The sequence below is a fragment of the Erythrolamprus reginae genome, chromosome 9 (genome assembly GCF_031021105.1).
Source record: "Erythrolamprus reginae isolate rEryReg1 chromosome 9, rEryReg1.hap1, whole genome shotgun sequence".
Taxonomy (NCBI): domain Eukaryota; kingdom Metazoa; phylum Chordata; class Lepidosauria; order Squamata; family Dipsadidae; genus Erythrolamprus; species Erythrolamprus reginae.
In genome coordinates, this window is record NC_091958.1 from 10,409,623 (window position 1) to 10,436,084 (window position 26,462).

At 39.8% G+C, this 26,462-nt stretch overlaps 1 protein-coding gene across 3 annotated transcripts in view; it reads left to right on the forward strand.

The window, feature by feature from the left end:
* Positions 1–26,462, forward strand: part of URI1 (URI1 prefoldin like chaperone) — a 60,412-nt gene that overhangs the window by 3,467 nt on the left and 30,483 nt on the right. For 2 of the 3 annotated variants that reach the window (XM_070760281.1, XM_070760284.1), the window contains 3 exons: positions 10,430–10,464; positions 14,404–14,482; positions 19,382–19,517. In XM_070760281.1, the coding sequence (XP_070616382.1) occupies positions 10,430–10,464; positions 14,404–14,482; positions 19,382–19,517 (250 nt within the window). The remainder of the gene's footprint in view (positions 1–10,429; positions 10,465–14,403; positions 14,483–19,381; positions 19,518–26,462) is intronic. The other variant, XM_070760282.1, reaches the window with a different exon arrangement.

A 26,462-nucleotide genomic window follows, 5' to 3' on the forward strand; every position in this document is an offset into this window, starting at 1 on the left:
CCTTCTTTTTGGCGGCCCCGACTCTCTGGAACCAACTCCCCCCAGAGATCAGAATTGCCCCCACCCTCCTTGACTTTCGTAAGCTCCTTAAAACCCACCTCTGTCATCAGGCATAAGGGAACTGAGATAACTTCCCCAGGCCTATATTGTTTATGTATGGTATGTTGTGTGCATGTTTTTTAAATTATGGGTTTTTAGTTTTAATTACTAGATTTGTATTGTATATTGTTTTTCTATTACTGCTGTGAGCCGCCCCGAGTCTACGGAGAGGGACGGCATACAAATTTAATGAATGAATGAATGAATGAATGAATGTAGATTTTCACGAGTACAGGTATGAAGGTCTTGGCATATTCAGGTGTTCACCCTAGCACAAACCAAAAGCATCAGTCTGAAAATGACAAGTAGGACCTTGTCGAAACGTCACCAGGAATCTCTGAAACGTACACGAGAAGAAACCCGAATATGCCAAGACCTTCACACACACACACACACACACACACACACACACACACACACACAGAGATATAAGTATATAGATATATAAATGAAATATATATAAATGAAGAGGCAGTAGCCATCACAATCTCCTGAACGTTTAAAATTTATTTCAAACTACTAAAAACACTACTAAGCATTCATCAGTCCTCTACTGACTTTGTCAGAGGACTGACACTCTGATGAAGTCAATAGAGGACTGATGAAAGCTTAGTAGCTTTTTAGTAGTTTCAAACAAATTTTAAATGTTCCAGAGATTGTGATGGCTACTGCCTCTTCATTTATAACTACAGTGGTACCTCTAACTTAAGAACGCCGCTACTTAAGAACTTTTCTAGATAAGAAGCGGGTGTTCAAGATTTTTTTGCCTCTTCTTAAGAACCATTTTCTACTTAAGAATCTGAGCCCAGAGTTGATTCCAGAGGGCCGGGGCTGCCACAGAGAAGGCTTTTCCCCTGGGCCCCGCCAAGCGGCATTGTTTTGTTGACGGGACCCGGAGAAGGCCCACTCTGTGGGACCTAACCGGTTGCTGGGATTCGTGCGGCAGAAGGCGGTCTCGTAGATACCCTGGTCCGGTGCCATGAAGGGCTTTATAGGTGATGACCAACACTTTGAATTGTGACCGGAAACTGATTGGCAACCAATGCAGACTGCGGAGTGTTGGTGTTACATGGGCATTTTTGGGAAAGCCCATGATATCTCTCGCAGCTGTATTCTGCACGATCTGAAGTTTCCGAACACTTTTCAAAGGTAGCCCCATGTAGAGAGCATTACAGTAGTCGAGCCTCGAGGTGATGAGGGCATGAGTGACAGTGAGCAGTGACTCCCGGTCCAAATAGGGCCGCAACTTGTGCACCAGGCGAACCTGGGCAAACGCCCCCCTCGCCACAGCTGAAAGATGTTTCTCTAATGTGAGCTGTGGATCGAGGAGGACGCCCAAGTTGCAGACCCTCTCCGAGGGGGGGGGGTTCAATATTCCCCCCCCCAGGGTGATGGACAGACAGATGGAATTGTCCTTGGGAGGCAAAACCCACAGCCACTCCGTCTTATCAGGGTTGAGTTTGAGTCTGTTGACACCCATCCAGGCTCCAACAGCCTCCAGACACCGGCACATCACTTCCACTGCTTCGTTGACTGGACATGGGGTGGAGATGTAAAGCTGGGTATCATCAGCATACTGATGATACCTCACCCCATGCCCTTGGATGATCTCACCCATGCCTTTTAGAAAAATAATGTTAATTTGCCCTGAACATTTCATCAAGATTGTTGAGATCTGGTATCTCCTATTAAGTGCAGTAATTGGCATTAGCTACCTTAGTTGCTATCCTCTTTCTATATGTACCGTATATACGGTATATATTTAATGATAAATGTATCAGTAAGGACCAGCCAGGTTTTAGTTTCATCAGGTTTTTAAACAATGCAACATACAAACAAATTTACTGAAAAAGCTTCGGTACATCATAAGCTGTAAAATACTGCAAGTTACTTGCAGTAAATCAGCAACTCAAAAATAACATTTTTAAAAGACTGTTGAAGTTCAGAAAGCTTAGGGGAAAATTGGGAGCGAATTTGCATGTAAACTCCAATTCAGGTTTTAGGGTTTATTTTCTAGGTCAACAATTTCAGGCCATCCTGGGGTTTGTGAACCTCGTTGTTCTATTGAAAATATAGCATTCCCATGAGCTTGAACTCCATATATACAGTATATAAGATAGCTGAAAGGATGCTTTCATTTCTGAGTATCCCCATGTGCCTTTTAGCCGCTCTGCCATCAGTACAACTTAATAGTACAATCTGTTGTAATCAGCTACTTTGAGGATTATTTTGGTTGAAAAGCAACGTTTACAAAAAACCCGATAGGCATTAGATGACCTTTGTTACCTGAATTTTGTCAATCTTATTTTTCACTAACTGGGTTGGGGGGAAAAAGTCAAATTACCTTTCATGGTAAGGTGTTCTGTTTCAAATAATTATTTTGATTTTATAAATCTGTTAGAGCACGAATGCTTTTATTTTCGAGCTCAACTGAAACTCACCAAATTGCTTTTTTTATGTGTGTGTGTGCATGTTTTATTTCTTTTAAATCTAATCACTTTGGAATCACTTCTTGAAAGGTTTCCCCATATGTTTACTGCTGCACCATCTGGACTATTTTTAGGTCATTACAATCTGTTGTGTAAATAAGTATCTTAATATGTAGCAAATGTGCTGTTTGTCGTCCCCCCCCTCCTCCAAAAAAAACCCATTGAGCCTGTGTAAGCATGGGTTTGTGTGTGAATGCACACACATATTGGAAAGGGGAGCAGAGTAAAATTAAATCTGATCTATAGCTCAGAGGGAGCCTTGCCCACTTCATTTTGTCTTCCAGCCATCATAATTGGAAGAGCTTCTTCACGGAGTGTGCTAATACGATATTTGATGACATGTTGGTAAATGTACGAACAGACTTTGCTGGAGAAAAGAGTTTGCAGTGATATAATTTTTAAAGAAGTGGTAATGGGATGCTCAATTCGTTTTTATGCAAACCGAACTTGACAGTTGCTGAAATAATCAGAAGAACATATATATAGGCACTGGCCCTTTCAGAAGAAATCAGAAATCTTTAGCCTTGCTGAAAATATTGGACTGTTTGCCTCTAGCGAACATGTTGTTGCCTGACCAATTCCATTTGACCAGTTCCAAAAGGCCGCACTGCTTGGGCCCACACTTATAATATGCATTAAACATTGCGACATCCTCAGGTCTTGCTCATGAAGCCCAACAACAGCTAAAGAACTGGCAGCTCTGATTTCACATTATCATGTGTATAGTAATAATAGTAATAGTCGTGCTAGTAGTAGTAGTAGCAGTAGTAATAGGGGGTAATAATCTGAGGTTAGCTGGGGGAAAGAACAGAAGCAACGTGAGAAAATATTATTTTACTGAAAGAGTAGTAGATGCTTGGAAGAAACTTCCAGCAGACGTGGTTGTAATTGAATTTAAACATGCCTGGGATAAACATAGATCCATCCTAAGATAAAATACAGGAAATAGTATAAGGGCAGACTAGATGGACCATGAGGTCTTTTTCTGCCGTCAATCTTCTATGTTTCTAGTAGTAGTAGTACTAGTACTAGTAGTAGTAGTAGTGATGATGATGATGATGATAATAATAATAATAATAATAATAATAATAATAATAGTAATAGTACTGTGCTCTTTAAAGGTCTGTAATAAGCTCCAGAAAGAAACTTGGTTAAGTTGCTTGAGTGCTTGGATCATTAAGTCCATTTGCTTGCATAGGAAATAATGTATTTCTAAGGTCAGGATTACTGATCTGTGAATCCCCAAATTTACTAAGCTAAAGGTAGCTTATAGAGACTGAATTTCTCAGTGATGCATAGAGACTAAATAAAAGGGCAGTTGGGTAAAATTATTCTTTTTGTGGATATGCCTCCCTCTCTCTCTCTCTCTCTCTCTCTCTCTCTCTCTCTCTCTCTCTCTCTCTCTGTATGCGTATGTGTATGCATATATGTATAATAACTTTTTTTAGAACTGAGCACTTAATTCTTTTTAAAGGATTTGCACATAATGGTAGAATTATCCTGAATAAATTTATCCCTCTTGGGAATTTTATATTCACTTCTTATTTACTGAAATAAGAACTATTAAGCTATGCCAAGCATATCTTAGCATTATGAAATTAAGTTATTGGCAAACCTCGGGATTATGAGCTCCACAGGAAGGGTGGAGTCTGAAACCTCCCCAATATGTCTTGAATACGCCAGTTTCCTGTTATATGTAAATATGTAGATCTGGTATACATTAATTGCTTGATTTAACTGCTTAATTCTATAGCGCACTATTTCATTAACTAGTTAATTAACTAGAGTTAGACCCATTTGAGATATAATGCTAAAGCATTATTTAGTTATATGCATGAGCTGGCTTGGGCTGGTGAATTTGCTTTTTGTTGGCATAGCTGTAAACCGAAGATCACAGAAGCCTCTAAAGTTTAACTGGCTGGAATCTTTTGTTACATCTGAAATATTTCATTTATTTATTTATTTATTTATTTGTTTATTAGATTTGTATGCCGCCCCTTTCCGTAGACTCGGGGTGGCTCACAACACAATAAAACAATTCATGACAAATCTAATAATTTACAATTTAAAATTTAAATAGTTAAGAAAACCTCATTTTTAAACAGACATACCTACAAGCATACCATACATAAATTATATAGGCCTGGAGGGGATATCTAAATTCCCCCATGCCTGACGACAAAGGTGGGTTTTGAGGAGTTTACGAAAGGCAAGGAGGGTAGGGGCAGTTCTAATCTCTGGGGGGAGCTGGTTCCAGAGGATCGGGGCCGACACAGAGAAGGCTCTTCCCCTGGGGCCCACCAACCGACATTGTTTAGTTGGCGGGACCCGGAGAAGGCCAACTCTGTGGTACCTAATCGGTTGCTGGGATTCGTGCGGCAGAAGGTGGTCTCGAAGATATTCTGGTCCGGTGCCATGAAGGGCTTTATAGGTCATAACCAACACTTTGAATTGTGACCGGAAATTGATCGGCAACCAATGCAGACTGCGGAGTGTTGGTGTAACATGGGCATTTTGGGGAAAGCCCATGACTGCTCTCGCAGCTGCATTCTGCACGATCTGAAGTTTCCGAACACTTTTCAAAGGTAGCCCCATGTAGAGAGCGTTACAGTAGTCGAGCCTCGAGGTGATGAGGGCATGAGTGACTGAGCAATGAGTCCCGGTCCAAATAGGGCTGCAACTGGTGCACCAGGCGAACCTGGGCAAACGCCCCTCTCGCCACAGCTGAAAGATGGTTCTCTAATGTGAGCTGTGGATCGAGGAGCACGCCCAAGTTGTGGACCCTCTCTGAGGGGGTCAACTATTCTATTTGCACAACAGCATGTGAAATTTATTGTCAATTAGTGTTGCTTCCTAAGTGGACAATTTGATTTCACAGAAGTTTGATTTACTTAAAATTATATTCTGTTTTTAAGTGTTCCCCTTTTTTTTTTAGCATTGTATATTCATGTACATATATATTTATGCATATTCTCAGGGAATACAGATATGTACAAGACCGTTAACCCCTAGTTTGTGGGAGTTTGATGCTTTTCCAGTGGCTTAAAAAATCTAACTTCAAAAGAAATAAGAGCAGACAACAATAAAAAGCAAATGAAACTAATAAGAAAACACAGCAATAAACCAATGGCATTTACTTGGTTTAATCTTTTATTTTTGTAATAATAGTATTGACTTTTTTTCCTAAGGAAAATGTATTCCATTTCAGGAAAGGAAATAATTAGAAATACTCTAGGAAGTTGTTTTCTTTTAAATACACTTTGGGATACTTGATGGGGGAGAGATGTTGAACAAATAAAAATGTTGACTTATTTGAGTTGAAAGTTCAACCTCTTTCGTGTAACTTATCTGATCCACAAGTTACACTAGGCAGTGGTTAAATCCATGCATTAAATAACTTTAATTCATGATTTTAATCATGGTTTGTTAAACAGGATACAGTATTTGTGATCACATATAGCTGTTTCATTTCATCCTCAGAGAATAATTGGAATAGTTTCCTCCTTTTTTCTAATATTGAGAATTTGAATACTTCCAGCCCAATATTTATTTTACATAAATCAAGTTCTTTTATATAATGCCTCTGCAGTTGTTTATTTATTGGTGAGGATATTCATGATTATGCCCCCTTGTGGTTCCCAAGAAATATTAATATAGGTTTAAAAGTACAAGCTTTTAAATCAGTTGGTGCACTTCCTTTAACGGCTTGTAATTATTCTGAAAACAAAATACGAATTTTCTTCTTATGAGATAGGTGACTATATAAATTACATAAATAAGCAACCCCCCCCCCTTTATGATTTTTATGGCCCCTAAAGAAAAGTGATTCTTGATTATTATTTTTTTTAAAAAAAGTGATTTGGAAATTTTGGACAAGAGCCGGGGTGGCGCAGCAGGTAGAGTGCTGTACTGCAGGCCACTGAAGCTGACTGTAGATCTGTAGGTCAGCGGTTCAAATCTCATCACCGGCTCAAGGTTGACTCAGCCTTCCATCCTTCCGAGGTGGGTAAAATGAGGACCCGGATTGTGGGGGCAATACGCTGGCTCTGTTAAAAAAGTGCTATTGCTAACATGTTGTAAGCCGCCCTGAGTCTAAGGAGAAGGGCGGCATAAAAATCAAATAAATAAATAAATTTAATGGATGCCAGTGTGCATCCAAGAAATAAGTTTGGAAACTACTCACTCATTTCAAATATTATACTATATAAATCAACCATTAGTATTTGGAAGTGTATGTAACATTTATGAAGAGGAAAAATGTCACACACAGTTAACTTATATGTTAATCTATCTGTTTAACTGTTAAATTGCAGACAAAATAATGAAGTCATAATGTCTTCCCATAACCTAAATTCATGATTAAGTCTCCTCTTGTCCATAAAGCTATTGTATACTGAGGACTGGAAGACCATGGTTTGTTTTAACCATAGTCTTTCTCTGAAGCCAGCTTGGCCAATTCATTGAATTTCCATCAGCCCAGTTATCTGGAGAAGGAGCTACTAAAGCTCTATTACATTAATTTAGCATAGAATCTTTCCATTTGAGAAGTCTTGTTTCCTCTCTCCCATCTCTTGCTGGTCTGTTTTATCAGTCATCTTTGTTTCATAACTTCAGGTCTGCTTAGCGTCAGCGTACGTGGCTGCCAACCATTACATGATCAAAAATGCTTCTAGATACATGTAATATTAAATCGTTGTTATTCTTTGAAGCCAGTGACTCAGGGCTGGACCTTGCTTCCCTCTGCAGCTGGTCTGAAGTTCAGTGTTTCCAAGCTGGAAAAATTCCCATTCAAGACCTCGGAGCATTTTTCCAATCAGAGTAGATCCTATTGAGCCAGGTAGACCTGTCGATCTGACTCTGGCGACTTCTTTTCTCGTAATGAAGGGGTTTCACATATGTTTTCTTTTCAGTCTGCCCTTCCACGTCCCTTTATGGGAGATATCAAAAGAAGAACAATGAAATTAAAAGTGGATCGGCATTGCTGATTTTTATCTAAGGGGTTAAAGGTCAGTGAAAACAACATATGTTCCTCTGCTCTTCTATCGATGGCTCATCTCTCCCCAATTTTTTTTTTTTAAAGGGCTGGGTGGGTAGGGGTGGGAAAGCATATGCTCCCAATTTACATATTTACTAATTAAAAAAAACACACCCAGCTTCCTGGAAACATTAAGCAGACAATCTTGGGTAACCTTTCACATTGCAGCTAATGGATATCGCCTGGAAATTTTCATAGGAGGTCTTCTAAATAATGTAAATGATTATGAATATGTAACTAGTTAATATGCAGCTACGAAAAGGATTATCATGTAGAGGTTAATGAACATGCTGCACTTCACGGGTTGCGTTGCCTTTAGCGCTCTCTGCTTGGAAAGCCCTGCGTTGGGAATCGAAAGGTTTCTGTTGGAGCTCTTGTTCCCCCTTATGCAGAAATGGGGGATTTAAGATCTCAATCCCCCCCCAGCCCCACTAAAACAATTTCATAACACAGAATAATCAGTGGTGAATATTTATTGTGATCTCAGGGTTGTCCATCCACCTACCTACCTACCTACCTACTTACCTACCCGCCCACATACCCACCCACATACCCACCTACCCACCATCCATTTATCCCTCTATCTATCTATCTATCTATCTATCTATCTATCTATCTATCTATCTATCTATCTTATCTATCTCTATTATCTATCTACCTACCTACCTATCTACCTACCTACCTACCTACCCGGCCACGTACCTACCTACACACCATCCATTTATCCATTTATCCATTTATCCCTCTACCCATTTATCTATCTATCTATCTATCTATCTATCTATCTATCTATCTATCTATCTATCTATCTATCTATCTATCATCTTTATCTTATCTACCCTGTTTCCTCCCAAATAAGACATCCCCTCATAATAAGCCCAAGAGCTTATTTCAGGGTATAAAAATATATAAGACAGGCTTGTATTTTTCCAGAAACGTGATAGTCATATATAAATCTCATTGTAATCAGATTTTTTTCATCAAAGTGGGCTTGTTGGTTGGTTGCTTTCCTTACGTAATAAAGCAGGTACATTTAAACTGAATGCATGCATAAGATATGTAAGCTCTAGATAAAAGATATCAACATTTAACCCCAAATGTTCGTCTCTCAAAACAGGACCTTCCTGGTATCTTCTTCTGTAAATAAGTTTTGGTAGCTTTGGTAGCTATACTGAATGCATGCAAAAATATGTAAGCTCTGGGGAAAAGATACCAATATTTAACCCCAAATGTTTGTCTCTCAAAACAGGATCCTCCTGGTTTCTTCTTTTGTAAACAAGTTTTGGTAACTTTAGTATATGCTCTGGAAGGTTTCCCAGCTTCTAAAAAAAGGCTCTTTGGAGACACTTGAGAATTAAAATAACAGGAGGGGATCTTATAGAACGTGGGAACCCCCTTTATGGACTCAAGCTCTATCTACCCTTAATTCTTTGGATTCCATTGTTTCTCTTTCACTACTTCCTAGTTATCAGGCAGGTTAAAACTAAACCAATCGTTCTTTCTCAAATTAGCTCTTTCTCAAATCTATATCAGTGTATTTTTAAACTTTTAATAAGTCCTCACATCTTAAAATTGGAAAAAGACTGTTCATGGTTCATTGGAATTCTTCCAAAATTCCCAACACTCACAGCGTATTATGCTTAATTTGAAAATAAATAAACAAATAAAACTAGCAGTTCAAGGTTTGGGATTATGATAGCAAGATTTGGCATCCTTGGACGTGAAGCTCACTGAATGACTTTGGATCTGTCATTCATTTAAGGCCAATTTTACAATTGTCAAGGGGCGTGCATAAGTGCACCAGTGTGCCTTCCGTCCCCTGTCCAATTGTCTCTCCTTATCTCATTTATCTTTTCTTCCTTTCAAATTTGTTCACCTATACTTTTATATCTTTTCTTCTATTCTTTTCTTTAGTTATATTAATAAATATCTATTCTCTTCAATGTGCATTATGTATTGGACTAACTAACTAACTAACTAACTAACTAAATAAATAAATAAATAAATAAATAAATAAATAAATGTGGTGTTAAATCTAAAGAAAGAATGTTATGACAAGGTCCTTAAATGTGGGATGGAAATGTAATGGGTTATTAATAAAATTCACCTAATTTGGGTGACTGGGTGAAGCTCAGTTGTCCAGAAATTGTGTTTTAGATGTGAATGCTATCAATTGTTAGATGAAAATTATGGAATATAACAACTGTAAAACATTTTGTGATTATTTTTTGTGTGTGTGGTGGCCACATGGTGACCTTTTCATGAAATCTGAAGATGGCAACAAGACAGAAGTTTGTTTACTTACATTTGCTTTTGAAAAATACAAGCCTGTATATGTATATGTATATATATATGTTGAACTTTGTGATTTAGACTCTCCATTAGTCTAAAAATGACATCGTTTTAATGGGTTCTTTTAAAGAAAACAGACAAGCCAGCCCTTCATAAACTACATTTGGTTTGGGTTTTTGAAAAGGTCGGGGAATTGAAAGCAGATGTGTAGATTGTACGGAAAAACCGGCCTTATCTTGTACGGTGCCATCTTTTTATGAAGCATGCATTGTATCAAAATCTTGAGTAGAGGCTGCTGTAATTTATTCTGTAGTTATTGGTCTGGATTAGGGCATCGTGATAAAGTATGCTGCTTAAGAATGAACATTCCTGCGCCTTTGGGCTGACAAATAAAAATGTATAGCCAGACGCTACTAAATCTATAACGCTGCTGCTCTAGTTTCTAAAACATTGACTTTGCAGCTGTGTGCTTAGCCTTCCCTTTTTCATGAGCAGTTATCTGTTTTAATGACAGGTGGTCAGTAGCTGCCAAGAAAAAATCCAACACTGGTAAGTCAAAAAAAAAAAAAAGTTTGATTGCATGCCTAAAATATCAATGCAAATAGCTTATGTGTGCTTTAGAAAAGCTCCCTGCATATATATAGATATATATTCTTTAGAAAATTAACTAAATTCATATAATATTGCATTCCGGCGCATCGTTTTGACTTTGCTTGGCTTATTAAATTGCACCCGTTGCATTGCCTATGTTATTGCTTTAATTCACCACTATAATCATGCTTTTAAAACCTGCACCTCTTTAAAAAAGACATTTGGTTATTCCACATTCTTCCAGCAAGAGTAACGACATAAAAAAACTTTTAAAAAAGCTCTGTGAACTTCCAGTTCCAACCATTTATTTTTCCTGTTGTTCCACGAAAATGTAATACTCATGATTGAGTAGTTAAATGGCCTTGATGTCTTCATAAGTCCAAGTTCAGATTATTGAGTCTGCTATTTACAAAGGACTTCCACCACTCACCCTCACTTGAAAGGGGTTCCAGTTTATTTAATGGCCATGAAAGCATATTCTTATTTAAAGCCTTAGATAAACTGAAGATTTTAGAGGAACCCTCATCCCATAAAATATTCCTCGGTCTTCTCTTTATTGCTTCAACGTGTTGCTTTTTTAAAAAAATTAATAGAAACAGCTTAAATAAATAAAAAAGTTTCACATGGCCATCTAATTGAAAAAGGGACATTCAAAGGTAAACAGTTGTTCATGCGTTAGGAGAGGTAACCTTCCCACTTACAACACATTCCAAATTATGCAACCTCCATGCTGTGTTTGCTTGGATTTTACGGAAGGAACAACGGGAGTTTCCTTGATTATTGTCTGCAGGGTTATTGCAAACATCATAGCAACTGCCCCCTTTAGTGGAGAGATTAAACTTTTGGTTATACGCCATCAAGCATATAATATTTTAAATTTATTTTAAGAGGCTTTCACTTCATGCCTGAAAGACCTCCCGAACAAATAATTTATAGTTCAGACGTATCAGATGTTTGGTTTTTGATGAGGAGGGGGCTTAGTTTAAATGCACATAAGCTGCCACCAGAGCATAAGGAGAAGAGGGAGGGAGGGAGGCTCAAGGCTATCGAATGCTCATCATATTCAGTTGTGGCCATCATCGTTTTGTTAAAAAATGGTTTAAAGCTAATATGTTGTTCTGCTGCTTAAAATTCAGAGACTGCATTAATTTCCAATAAGATGGATATTACATTGGTGTCTATTGGTGCTGCTGGAATCAAAGCTTTTTTTTTAACGCTTTCATACTCCTGCAGAACCTTGATCGTGAAATTTGATGTATAGAGAGCAGCACTGCTCTTCATTTTCTTCATGTTCTGATGTTCTGAGATGTTCAGCTGTGCCCACCAAAGAACAAGGCTTACTTTCGGGAAGCAATTTCACACATTTACACATCCTCCCCTTCCTGTCTTAGTGCAAAGCAGTAGACCATAGGAAGAAAGACACGGAGTGGAGACCACTAGGCCAACTCTTCGGAGAGGGGCGGCATACAAATATAATAAATTATTATTATTATTATTATTATTATTATTATTATTATTATTATTATTATTATTCCTTTAGTCTGGTTGCGCTCAATTAGCTAGATCAGACAGAACAAGAATGCCCATCCACATCTACCGTATGTCCCTATGAAGAGTCCTACAAAGTGGCCAGGTTGTCCACAACCTTGGCAGCTTTAAGACTTATGGACGTCAACTTTCAGAATTGTCGGGGGCAGAGGTAGGCAAAGATGGCTCTTCTATGACATGTGGACTTCAACTCCCAGAATTCCTGAGCTGGCATGATTGGCTCAGGAATTCTGGGAGTTGAAGTCCACAAGCCATAGAAGAGCCAACTTTGTCTACCCCTGGTCTAGAGAATTCTGGGAGTTGAAGTTCATTTGCCAAGGGTGGACACCCGTGATTCTATGGGCTGTACTGCAATATTTCTTAAGTCTTGACAACCTTAAGACATGGACTCCTTCAACTCCCAAGAATTTCCCAGTCTGGACTTCTGGGAGTTGAAGTCCACACGTTGAGAAATATCAGCCAGTTGTGAAGTTGAATTTGTGGCATACTTCCAATAAAACTATGCAATCCAATGGGAGGGAATGGTCTCGCTTTTCTGCTTTTCAATGGCTCTGCAGACAAGAGAACCATTATGTGGAAGGTCCCTTTAAGTGTTTTATTTTTATTTTTTTGTAATTCTGCCATTTTTAAAAACCAACAACAGCAACCATACTGTACCCATCCTTAAGAACTTTCAAATGACAGGGTTTTCTAACAGCACAACCATAGTTCCCTCTAAGCTGAGCAGTGAGCAATCGCTCACTTAAAAATCATCATCAACTCAGAGTTTTCCAAACCTGCCCAGAAGCCGAGAGGGAAAGTGTGAGAGGGAAGGAGAGAGAGAGGAAGAGAGGAAGAGAGAGAAACAGATAGAAAAAAGAGAGGAAGGAAAAGAGAAAGAAAAAGAATGGGAGTAAGGAAGAGAGAAAGAAAATCTAGTTTGAAACTAGCTCAACTATTTAAGTGGCATTTTGATATTGATAGAGTTGCCCTATTATGAGCTCACTGTTATAGACACACAGTACAGTATTTTATTTTGAAATTCTCTGAGGCAAAACAGGGTGGGTTTTTTATTTGTTTGTTTGTTTGTTTGTTTGTTTATTATTTCTGTGCCGCCCAGTCCCGAAGGGACTGCCACTCAGACACTATACTTTTCGGCCCACCCCCCAAAAAATTAGAGGGAACACTGAGCACAACCCTATCTGAATTCAATTGAATTCAATTGAATTAAATAGGCCTCCAATGAGTGTAGGATTGAACCTAATGCATATTGATTTTTTTAAAAAAAATGTCAGATTTTAGAATAACTCTCTTTTTAGAAACAGTTTTTCGAGCTTGGAGAATATCCCTTGATGGAATTTCTTTCATTGCAGGTTGTCTTCGACTTAACAACCTGTTCAATTAGTGGTCATTCAAAGTTACAATGAAAAAAGTGACTTATGATTTACACATCCTCCACTTCCTGTCTCAGTGCAAAGCAGTAGACCATAGGAAGAAAGACACGGAGTTGAGCCCATAGAATCACGGGTGTCCACCCTTGTCCACCCTTGTCCACCCTTGGCAAGTGACATCCTACTGCCACGTGATTAAAAAATTTGAACGCTTGGCAAAATGTGGGCAAAACTCCACTTAACAAGTGTCCCGCTGAGCCATGGAAATTTTGGGCACAATTGTGGTCGCAAGTTGAGGATTCCCTGTACTCTCACATAACCGTATTTTGAAAAAGATGAAGAAATTTAATTTAATAATAATACCTATACCGCCAGGCATGGGGGATTTGAGACATCTTTCCCCCAGGCTCCTTATAATTTGTGTTTGGTATGTATGTGCTGTCTGGTTTTAATATGATAGGGTTTTAGTTATTTCTTTTAATATTAGATTTGTGCCACTATAATATTGTTTTTATCATTGTTGTGAGCCGCCCCGAGCCTTCGGAGGGGGGCGGCATACAAATCTAATAAATTATTATTATTAGTATTAATTTATTTGACTTCTATGCCGCCCAATCCCGTAGCACTCAGGGCGGTTTACAACAATGAAAAAATACAATAGTACAATAATAAAAAGCAGTCGAACATCAACAGCAGATTAAAACCCCATTATAACCTAACGAGCCCATTATAACCCCCCCCCCCCCCCAAAATCAATCTAACAAACATACATACCTGCCAAACACAGAGTTCAAATTATTTTGGAACTCCACCCCTACCCACCCCAACCCAAATGACTTGTGGCAGTTTGTCACCATAACATGCAAAGCATAATTTCTGGCTCAAGCCTCAACTTAGGAACGTGTATAATATATGTCTATGCTCATAAAGTTAATCAACATTTAGAACTGACAGTATGTTTTTCTGAACTTCCCTATAGGAAGAAGGTTGAGAGTGACTACGAAGCACTTGAGGACAGGCTCAGTACGCTGCCGGACAAACTCTCATATGATATCATGGTAGGTGTGGGTTAGGATCTGACTCTTGCTTGTTTTTACGCTTCTGCTGTGTGGTTATCATTTATCATGCAGCGCACTCTGTGTAGCACATGCCTATTGTTGTACATACTCTTGATCAGTTGGAGGATGATGAAGATATTGAGGACTCAGATTCAGATAGTGTTTATGAAGTAGTGGGGGGCCCGGGGTTACAGGTAGTAGAACAGGTGGGAGGCCAGCCACAGGATGGGGCTATGAGTTCAGGATCTAGCAAGGGAGAATCAGACGCTCGCTGGGTTAATCCTAAATTCAGAAGGATTCAGAAACGTAGAGAGCATTGGTCTGGAAGAAGATATTACGGAGAGGAATGGGTTAAATATTGTAGTGAGGTATTTGGCACGTCAGGGGGCTAGTGGAGAAGAAGGGTGGAATTTCAACGTTGTCGAACAGAAATATGGAGGGGGTTTTCGCCACGCTAAAGTAAGCCAAAATATTTTGTATTGTATTTAGGCAGAGTGGCTGTTTTTTATAGCTATGTATTTAGGAAATAAATCTTGTCTAAGTTAAGCAGGAAAAAGAATGTGAGGAGTGCAGCTAGAAGAGAGATAACAGACCGATTGATGTCGGAAATGTGTTGAAGTACAAGGGAGCAGAGAAATAAATGGAATTGCTTTATTCATGAAATGATGCATTTAATGAGAGTTATTTGTAATTACTAAACTTCTACCAGAAACAAGAACACCTATAAATGATGGGGGCGCGGTGGCACAGTGGCTAAGACGCGGAGCTTGTCCATCAGAAAGGTCGGCAGTTCGGCGGTTCGAATCCCTTTCATTGCCCCAGCTTCTGCCAACCTAGCAGTTCGAACGCATGTACAAATGCAAGTAGAAAAATAGGCACCACCTTGATGGAACAGTAGTAGCGTTTTGTGTGCACCTTCAGCATTTAATCATTTTATTATTTATTTATTAATTGGATTTGTATGCCGCCCCTCTCCGAGGACTCGGGGCGGCTTACAACATGATAAAAACAGTACACAATATCAAATCTAAAATCCAATTGATATAATTAATTAAAAACACCGGAGCTTTAAAATCATTCATTCACTTTCAACAACAGACATACTTCCCACTCGTTGGCCAGAAGCCAGGGTCTAATGACCTCAGGCCTAGCTGCATAGATTGGTTTTCAAGTTTTTACGGAAGGCAAGGAGGGTGGGGGCAGTACAAATCTCTGAGGGGAGCTGATTCCAGAGGGCTGGGGGACCCCACAGAGAAGGCTCTTCCCTTAGGCCCCGCCAAGCGACATTGTCTAGTTGACGGGCCCTGGAGAAGGCCGACTTTGTGGGACCTAACCATGCTGGCCGCATGACCATGGATTCGCCATTAGACAGTGCTGACTCTTTGGCTTAGAAATGGAAATGAACTCCAGCCCCTAGAGTCGGGAACGACTAGCACATATGTGTGAGGGAACCTTTACATAAGCTTAAAGTCATTGCATTCCCGCCAGAGCTCTAAGTCTAACATCATTGACCCTAATTTGATGCCAATTTAGTGTTGAACTAAAGGGGTCCCTGCAGATTTTATTCCACTAGTCGTTGCTGACTCTATGGGCTGGTTCTCATCTCTGTTTCAAAGCCATTGAGCCAGTGCTGTCCAAAGACATTTTTGTGTTGATGTGGCCAACATCATACCTTCCGACCAAAGTGGTACCCATTTATCTACTTGCATTTGCATGCAAGATTGGCTGGAGCTGGGGCGGGGATAGGAACTCACCCTGTCGTGTGGTGCTTGGGTCTTGAACCTGGACTTTTGGCTTTCCAGTTGATAAGCTCAGTGTCTTAACCATTGAGCCATCATGCCGAATCTTGTATACAGACCTGAATCAACCTTCTGAATAAAGTTGCAACCTTCCCGTCCTCCTGATTTTTTGGGTCTGATCTTAACATTATGTATGCTTTTTCCTTTTTCAGCTTAGATTCCTCCGAAGTCTCTAATGTTGATAACATACTATGAAGTCTGGCCTATTTGATATAATAGCTATATAACCAAATATTCCTATTTGGTAGCTGTTTTGTGAAGTCTGTAATTTCATTTGCAATAGACAATAATTTCCTGTGAAGCGAAAGAAAGAAAAAAAAGCTTTTAAGTCTTGGTTATTGATTATATAAAATAGTTTACACTGAAAGAATCTTAATTTGGGAAAAGTTTTTATTCTGATGAAAAAGCTTGTTGCCTAGAAGTAATTACTTGTGTGGCATCAAGCATATCTGAACATGATTAGCTCGCTAGTCGGGACTTGGTGGCACAGTTGATCTGTGAAATATGTAGTTAGATGATACAGTGGTAGGGGATTTTTTGGCAAGTGAGATATACATCTAATTAATGGTTTTGCAAAATACAGTGTTCCCTCGATTTTCGCGGGTTCGAACTTCGCGAATAGCCTATACCATGGTTTTTCAAAAAATATTAATTAAAAAATACTTCACGGTTTTTTTCCTATACCACGGTTTTTCCCACCCAATGACGTCATATGTCATCGCCAAACAAATAACAAAAAAATAACAAAAAAAATTATTGTTAATAGATAATTATGTTTATAAATATCAGGATCACTAAGTGTCTTATTCAATGGTGAGTACCAGTAATAACGGTGAGTAAGGGAATGGGAAATGGTAATTTAGGGGTTTAAAGTGTTAAGGGAAGGCTTGTGATACTGTCCATAGCCAAAAATGGTGTATTTACTTCCGCATCTCTACTTCGCGGAAATTCGACTTTTGCGGGCGGTCTTGGAACGCATCCCCTGCGGAAATCGAGGGAACACTGTACACTGAACAACTCTGGGATAGTCATGAAAGCACAGTATATTTAACTAATAGCCACAAATAGTCCTTGACCAATTCAGTTCCAAATTCTGGTTTGTTTGATCCCGCTATATAGAGCGCTGATGAGACCCCATTTGGAATACTATGTCCAGTTCTGGAGACCTGACCTACAAAAAGATATTGATAAAATTGAACGGGTCCAAAGACGGGCTACAAAAATGATGGAAGGTCTTAAGCATAAATCTTATCAGGAAAGACTTCATGAACTCAATCTGTATAGTCTGGAGGACAGAAGGAAAAGGGGGGACATGACCGAAACATTTAAATATGTTAAAGGGTTAAATAAGGTTCAGGAGGGAAGTGTTTTTAATAGGAAAGTGAACACAAGAACAAGGGGGCACAATCTGAGGTTAGTTGGGGGAAAGATCAGATGCAACGTGAGAAAATATTATTTGACTGAAAGAGTAGTAGATGGTTGGAACAAACTTCCAGCAGGTGTGGTTGGTAAATCCGCAGTAACTGAATTTAAACATGCCTGGGATAAACATATATTTATTTATTTATTGGATTTGTATGCCGCCTCTCTCCGCAGACTTTTATCCATCCTAAGATAAAATACAGGAAATAGTACAAGGGCAGACGATGGACAATGGGGTCTTTTTCTGCTATCAATCTTCTGTGTTTCTGTTTCTTAAGTAGGTTTTGCTCCTTTTAAGACCTTTCTTGCCAGAGATTTTAAGTGAATCATTGCAGGTGTTAGGTTAGTAACACAATCTGACTTGCCTTGTCAGGAGGTCGCAAAAGGCCATCACATAAACCCAAGACCATGCAACTATCATAAGTACATGCTGGTTGCCAATCACCTGAACGAGGGGTGGGTTCTATCTACCTTCCCTGCCGGCTCGCATCGCTACGGAAGTGCAAAATTTGCACACCCCTTCCCGGAAATGATCCTCTGCACATTTGCAGAAGCTTTTGCGCATGCACAGAGGGTTTTTTTGGCAATCTGCAGTGACCGGAGGACCAGTTTGGGAGTGGACCGCTAGTCATCGCTGCTGGTTTGGTGAGTGGCGGCAAATTTCCACTACCGGGTCTACAGAACCGGTCCGAACTGGCAGCAATCCATCACTGACCTGAACGTCCATCATGTAACCACGGGGATCCTGCAATGGTTGTAAGTGTGAGAAACGGTGATAGGTTACTTTTGTCCCTGCCTGTTGTGGTTAACTCTGGCCCAGCTCCTGCCCCAAAGACTGTGGATGTGGGGGAGACATCCACATGCTGCAGGCCTGTTTTGCTCCCGGTGGAATCTGATGATGAAGGCTCCTCTGACCAAGAAGACATGAGTGACAGGGAGGAGGAGAGTGTGGCAGACAGCTCAGAAGGAGATCAATTATCTAGCTCCTCCTTGGATTCAGAACAAGAGTTAATGATACAGCCACGCATGCGGAGAGCGATGCATAGGCAACAACCATTGAGAGATTATTATCAAAGAAAATGAGGCCACCTGTGGTTGGGTGGGGCTGTGGTAAATAGCGAGGCTGCTGGTAAATAGCAGCCTGTGGGTTTGGCCATTGTGGAGGATTATCTGATCGTTGTATTTTGTGACTGCTTTACTGACTTTGACCTTTTGTGTGCTGATTTTCCCCCGCTTTGAAACTAACCCAGAGCAAAGCGTGTTTCACTTTGTGAAAGAAGAAGGACTGTGAATTGCCTCACAGCTGCAAGCTAAGTATCACAGAACTGATAAGGGACTTGTACAAATTACCAATTTGTTTGGAGACAAGTGCTCTTTGCTATACCAAAAGAGTGCTCTGTTTATTTGCATTTTCGGTATAAAGAACATTGTTTTGAATTTTCAAACGTGTGTGTGTCTGAAATTGTATCTGTGCATTTTTGGGAGGATTCTACCAGAGAGCTCGACAGAACACTGCCGTGGTAACTTCTAATGGTCACTAAACGAATGATTCTAAATCAGTCCTTTCTTTCCTTTCCTTTTTGAAACATTAACAGGAAGGTAAAACTTCCCCTAAGTGAAATCTCTCTGTGTAGATTATTTTCACAGCCTTCATTTTTTTCTGTTGTTACTCCGATAGGTCCCCTTTGGCCCTTTTGCTTTCATGCCCGGGAGACTTGTTCACACCAACGAGGTTACAGTTCTTCTTGGGGACAACTGGTTTGCAAAATGTTCAGCAAAACAGGCCGGGGATCTCGTAGAACACAGGAAAAAACGTAAGTACATTCCCAGTGTTTTTAATGAGAGTCAAATAAATAGGACCTTCTGAATGTTACAGTGCGGGGGTGTCAAACTCAAAAACCGGGGATCGGATCCGGTCTGCGGGATGCTTAGATCTGTCTTGTGTGGCCTATCTGGAAACAGCAAAGGGCTGGCCTGCGGTGCCTCTGCTAGCAAAAAACCCAAAGACCTGGCTTTGCCGGCAGGCCTGGGGGCCATAAATTTACATCTTTGATGGCAAATTGTATGAATGGTGTGTATGTATAATAAGTGTGACTGCCATTTCTTATAATAACTTTTTTAAAGGGGTTTTAGTTTGTTAATGTTTTAGCCTTAGATAATGTTCGACTTTTATTGTTTATTGTATTCATACTATTGTTGTAAGCTGCCCTGAGTTCTTCGGGATTGGGCTGCATAGAAGTCGAATGAATGGATGGATGGATGGATTTTATTTATTTTATTTATTTATTTATTTATTTTATTTATTTTATTTATTTTATTTATTTTATTTATTTTATTTATTTTATTTATTTTATTTATTTTATTTATTTTATTTATTTTATTTATTTTATTTATTTTATTTATTTTATTTATTTTATTTATTTTATTTATTTTATTTATTTTATTTATTTTATTTATTTTATTTATTTTATTTATTTTATTTATTTTATTTATTTTATTTTATTTTATTTTATTTTATTTTATTTTATTTTATTTTATTTTATTTTTATTTTATTTTATTTTATTTTATTTTATTTATTTATTGGATTTGTATGCCGCCCCTCTCCGGAGACTCGGGGCGGCTAACAGCAATAATAAAACAGTGTACAGTAATAATCCAATACTAAAAAATGATTAAAAACCCATTAATAGAAAAAACCAAACATACATACAGACATACCATGCATAAAATTGTAAAGGCCTAGGGGGAAAGAGCATCTCAATTCCCCCATGCCTGGCGGCAGAGGTGGGTTTTAAGGAGCTTACGAAAGGCAAGGATGAATGTATGTATGTATGTATGTATGTATGTATGTATGTATGTATATGTATCACATGTTTTTGCTGAATATTTAAAATTAAGGGAGACTAGTATAGCGTTATTTCAGCATATATATATATATATATATGCCTTCAATACACCAGGGTGATTCGACACAAAAATATGTAACCCTTCCCTGGTACAGAGCTGAAGGGATTGGATACGGTAGCCTAGAGGTTAATTCTCTGCCTTACAAGGAAAAGGTTGCAGGTTCAAGTCCCAGTGAGGGTATGGCTAGCTGATGAGGCCAAAATAAGGCCGAAATAGATCTATCCTAGTCTTCCTTCATTTTCAAATTCAGCAAAAAAAACATGTGACACATACAGATAAAACTGTTGGCTATCAATAAAAATTAACTGCCATACATACATTCATTCAATCATTCATTCATTCATTCATTCATTCATTCATTCATTCATTCGACTTCTATGCGGCCCATAAATAAATAAATAAATAAATAAATGGACTGGCCCACCTGAGCTCCAATTTTGCTGGCAGAGGGTTGCAGGAGGCCATTGCAGCCGAAAACAGAACTTGGGAACCCATTTTTGCTGGCAGAGCACTTGGGCCGCCACAGGTGCCCCCTGACACGAGTGACGTCGGGCTGGCCCCACCCACACTGCCCCTCCACCCCCCGAGGTCAAACACAACCCTGATGCGGCCCTCAATGAAATCGAATTTGACACCCCCGTTATAGCAGATTCTGGTTTCCGTGGGATCGAGGTTTCCCCCCCCCCCTATATTCGTCAAATGTTTGTGTGTACGTTAAAAGCAAAGCACATTCCATTGTCTTAACACCTAACGCATTAAAATACAAAAAAACTCTTCAACTTTGAGGATTACTTTGCAATTGAGCCGGTGTGTGTCAGGATGTTCTAGCGAGATGGGGTTGCAAATGAATTCACAAAATGGCAACACTGATTGCATTAACATATGGTACTGTAATATTACCCCATCGTAAATTGCAACAGGCAGTCTTTAATACAAATATTGGCACCAGTCAAAATTGACGGCTGGCATAGAATGCCATGTTATGAGATGAGGCTTTTGCATTCTGTTTCCGTCTTATGTTTTGTTTAATATATTGCTTCTTTATCTCACAAATGATTAGAGGCATTCATCAGGTATTTTTCCCTATTAGCTAAACTGTTTCTAATTTTTATAAGGTTTTTTAAAAAAAGTTTTTCTTTCTGTGGAAAACATTCCATGGCGATGTAGTGACTTATGATTAGTCTCCTATATTTTTAACACTTGCTTTGATTTTAGCTTTCGGTTGTTTTTACCAGAAGTGAAGAAATAATGCATTTATAAAAGAGGAAAATAAAATTTTAACCGTTTTCAGTGGGAGGGAGAAAAGCAGCGAAGATAGCTTTAGATAGATGTATGTGTGTATGTATGTATGTGTATGTATGTATGTATGTGTATATGTGTGTATGTATATATATGTAAATTAACAGATTAACAGAGTTGGAAGGGACCTTGTAGGTCCTCTAGTCCAGTGTTTTTCAACCAGTGTGCCATGGCACACTAGTGTGCCGCGAGACATGGTCAGGTGTGCCGCGAAGCTCAGCAAGAGAGAGAAAGATAGAGAGAGAGAAAGCAAGAGAGAGAGAGAGAAAGCAAGAGAGAAAGAGAAAGAGAGAGAAAGAAAGAGAGAGAAAGATAGGCAGGGAAGGAGGGAGAGATAGAAAGAGCAAAAAAGAGAGGAAGGAAGGAAGAGAGAAAGGAAGAGGGATGGAGAGAGAGAGGAAGGAAGGAAGAGAGAGAAAGAGGGATAGAAATAGAGTGAAAGGGAGGAAGAGAGAGAGAGAAAAAAAAATTTTGTCCAAACTTTTTTAAGCCCCCCCACTCCACCCCGCTCAATGTGCCCCATGAATTTGTATATGTAAAAAATATGCCGCAACTCAAAAAAGGTTGAAAATCACTGCTCTAGTCCAGTGTTTCCCAACCTTGGCAACTTGAAGATATTTGGACTTCAACTCCCAGAATTCCCCAGCCAGCAAATGCTGGCTAGGGAATTCTGGGAGTTGAAGTCCAGATACCTTCAAGTTGCCATGATTGGGAAACACTGCTCTAGTCCATCCCCCCATCCAAGCAGGAGACCCTACATCAGTGATAGTGAACCTTTTTCCCCTCGGGTGCCGAAAGAGCATGTGTGGATGTTATCAAGCATGCGCGAGTGCCTATAGGCATAATTCAATGCCTGGGGAGGGCGAAAACAGCTCCCTCCACCCACCCTCCGGAGGCCCTCTGGAGGCAGGAAACGATCTGTTTCTCAACTTCTGGTGGGCCCAAAAGGCTCATGTTTCAACCTCCCCAGGCTCCAAAGGCTTCCCTAGAGCTAGGGGAGGGTAAAAACGCCCCCCACCCCCGGAGGCTCTCTGGAAGCCAAAACCTGCCATTCCAGAGCCTCTGTGTGAGCCCAACATCAGCTGGCTGGCCCATACATACACGTTGGAGCTGAGCAAGGGCAACAGCTTGTGTGCCAGCAGACATGGCTCCACGTGCCACCTGTGGCACCCGTGCCATAGGTTCGCCATCACTGCCCTACACCAAGGGTGTCAAACTCATGTTGTCATGGTGGCATCATGTGATGTATTGGTGTGGGTGTGGCCAGTACATGACGCATCTGGCCCGTTGGCCAGAAGTTTGACCACCCAGTCCTGCACCCTTTCTGAGAGATGGCAATCCAGTCACTTCCTGAAATCTTCCAATGATGAAGCTCCCACAACTTCCAAAGGCAACTTCTGTTCCGTTGGTTGCTTCTTCTGTCTGTCGAAAAAATTATCCTTATTTCCAGGTTGGATCTCTCCTTGTTCAGTTTCTATTCATTATTCCTTGTCTGTCCTTCAGGCGCTTTGGAAAATTTGCTGACCCCTTCCTCTTTCAAATATTGGAATGTATATGATGATGATGATGATTTATTAGACTTGTATGCCGCCCCTCTCCGGAGACTCGGGGCGGCTCACAACAGTGATAAAAGCAGTACATGATGACAAATCTAATAATTAAAATCTAAAAATAACGATAATACATTTAAAAGTCTAAAAACAAGGAACCCCAATATATAAAAACATACATACAATCCTATCATACACAAATACTACATAGGCAGGGGGAGATGTCTCAGTTCCCCCACACTTGACGACAGAGGTGGGTTTTGAGGAGTTTACGAAAGGCAGGGAGGGTGGGGGCAGTCCTAATCTCTGGAGGAAGCTGATTCCAGAGGGTCGGAGCCGCCACAGAGAAGGCTCTTCCACTGGGTCCCGCCAGACGGCGTTGTTTAGTCGACGGGACCCAGAGAAGACCAACTCTGTGGGACCTAACCGGTCTCTGGGATTTGTGCGGCAGAAGGCGGTCTCGCAGGTATCCTGGTCCGGTGCCATGAAGGGCTTTATAGGTGATGACCAACACTTTGAATTGTGACCGGAAACTGATATATATGTGTATATATTTCGGTATATATGTAGAAGTTGAGGACGCAATCCAGGTTTGCACTGCACAGGCTATAGTCTGGAGTCTTTGGTGCTATCTGAGCTTGGTTCAGAGGTGGGTTCTGACTTACCTTGCTGCTGGTTCGCTTCCTCATATACCTCTTGGGCGAGCATGTTGCGCGCCGCACAGGTGCAGCAGCAAGACCCAGATTCTGCGTGTGTACTGAAGTGAAAAACAAGATGGTGGCGCCTATGGCGCCACCAAGAAAGCCAGTTCAGGAGTGTGTCCAGCCAGCCATAGCTGCCAGTTCGGCAAGCAGGGGGTGCTGGGAATTCCCGCTACAGGTTATATAGAATCGATCTGAATCGGAAGAAACCCACCTCTGGCTTTATTGTTAGCTTGCAGACCTTTCATTACCCAACTAGGTAACATCATCAGGGCTAGTGAGCAGCATGTGCAAAACCCACACTCATGAGCACTGCTAATGTTATATACATGGGTAATGAAACATCTACAAGCAAACTACCAAGCTTAAGAGAGTTGAACTGTAGAGTCCTTGGGGCTCTCTAAGCTCAGTTGTATCAACCTGAGCTACAAATATTATCTGGTATGGACTCTATTTTCTATCTCTTACTTTGCATATTCTTAGGACTCAAAGAGAAGCATCCTGGCCATGAAATATTCAGGGAAACATAAAACGTGCTAACATTAGAGCTAGAGGCTCACAACAGTTGTTGTGAGCCGCCCCGAGTCTCCAGAGAGGAGCGGCATACAAGTCTAATAAATCATAATAACAACAACTACTACTACTACTCAAGTTTCAAGTTTCAAGTTTCAAGTTTTATTGGATTTATATGCCGCCCCTCTCCGAAAACTCGGGGTGGCTAACAACAATAATAAACAATATACAATAATAAAAGTGAATTAAAACCCCTTAATATATAAAACCAAACATACATACAAACATACCCTGCATACAATTGTAACGGCCTAGGGGGAGAAGAAGTCTTAATTCCCCCATGCCTGGTGGCAGAGGTGGGTTTTAAGTAGCTTACGAAAGGCAAGGAGGGTGGGGGCAATTCTAATCTCTGGGGGGAGTTGGTTCCAGAGGGCCGGGGCCGCCACAGAGAAGGCTCTTCCCCTGGGTCCCGCCTACTACTACTACTATTATTATTATTATTATTATTATTATTATTATTATTATTATTATTATTACCCCGTTAGAATCCTAATAACTATATGACATTCTTTTTTTAAAAAAAAAAATTTCTTAATTTTTCAATATACAAACAATAAACTTCTTTAACAGTACTGTGCCAGATGTATCATAAGGTTATTTAAATTTATTTCTATACTTCTTTATTTCTCTGCTCTAACCAATTATACCACCTAGTCCACACTTCATAAAAGTCTATTTCCTCTTTGCCTTTCATTTTCAAAGTGAACCTGCATATCTCTGCACATTCAGGTATTTTATCATTTGGTGTATTTTCTAGTTTCCAATATTGACCATATGCAATTCTGGCTGTGGTTACTATTTGTAGAATTATGTACTGGATTTGTTTCTTTATGTTGCTGTTAGAAATTCCTAATAGAAATAATTCAGGTTTTAATTCTATTTGTTCTCCTATAATTTTTGTAGCTATCTCCTTCTTTTCCGCAGTACATTGCCACCAGATGTGATGAAAAAGTTCCTTCTTTACTTTTACATTTCCAACAGGTCCAGTTTTAATTATACATTTTTGCCAATCTCACCAGCGTTAAATGCCATCTGTAAAGCATTTTATATTGGTTCTGTTTAAATGCAGTCGGCAATGTTAATTTACACTTCTTGTTCCATATTCTTTCCCACTCCTTTAAATTTATATTACGGCCTATATTTTGTGCCCAAGCAATAATCAAACCCTTCACAATTTCCTCTTCCATTCCTACTTGACATTCTTGACATAGGCATCCAACCCTGTTCCACACCAAGAACTGGGTTACCAGGGAAGATCGTAGGAGACAAGGTAAGCCACAGACAGTCTCAAAATGGGTGAACAGTATGGTCAGCCAGTAGGAAAAGCAAGCAGAATGCTTGGCTGCATAGCTAGAGGTATAACAAGCAGGAAGAGGGAGACTGTGATCCCACTGTATAGAGTGCTGGTGAGACCACATTTGGAATACTGTGCTCAGTTCTGGAGACCTCACCTACAAAAAGATATTGATCATATTGAACGGGTCCAAAGACGGGCTACAAAAATCGTAGAAGGTCTTAAGCATAAAACTTATCAGGAAAGACTCCATCTGTATAGTCTGGAGAACAGAAGGGAAAGGGGGGGGACATGATTGAAACATTTAAATATGTTAAAGGGTTAAATAAGATTCAGGAGGGAAATGTTTTTAATAGGAAAGTGAACACAATAACAAGGGGGTACAATCTGAGGTTAGTTGGGGGAAAGATCAGAAGCAACATGAGAAAATATTA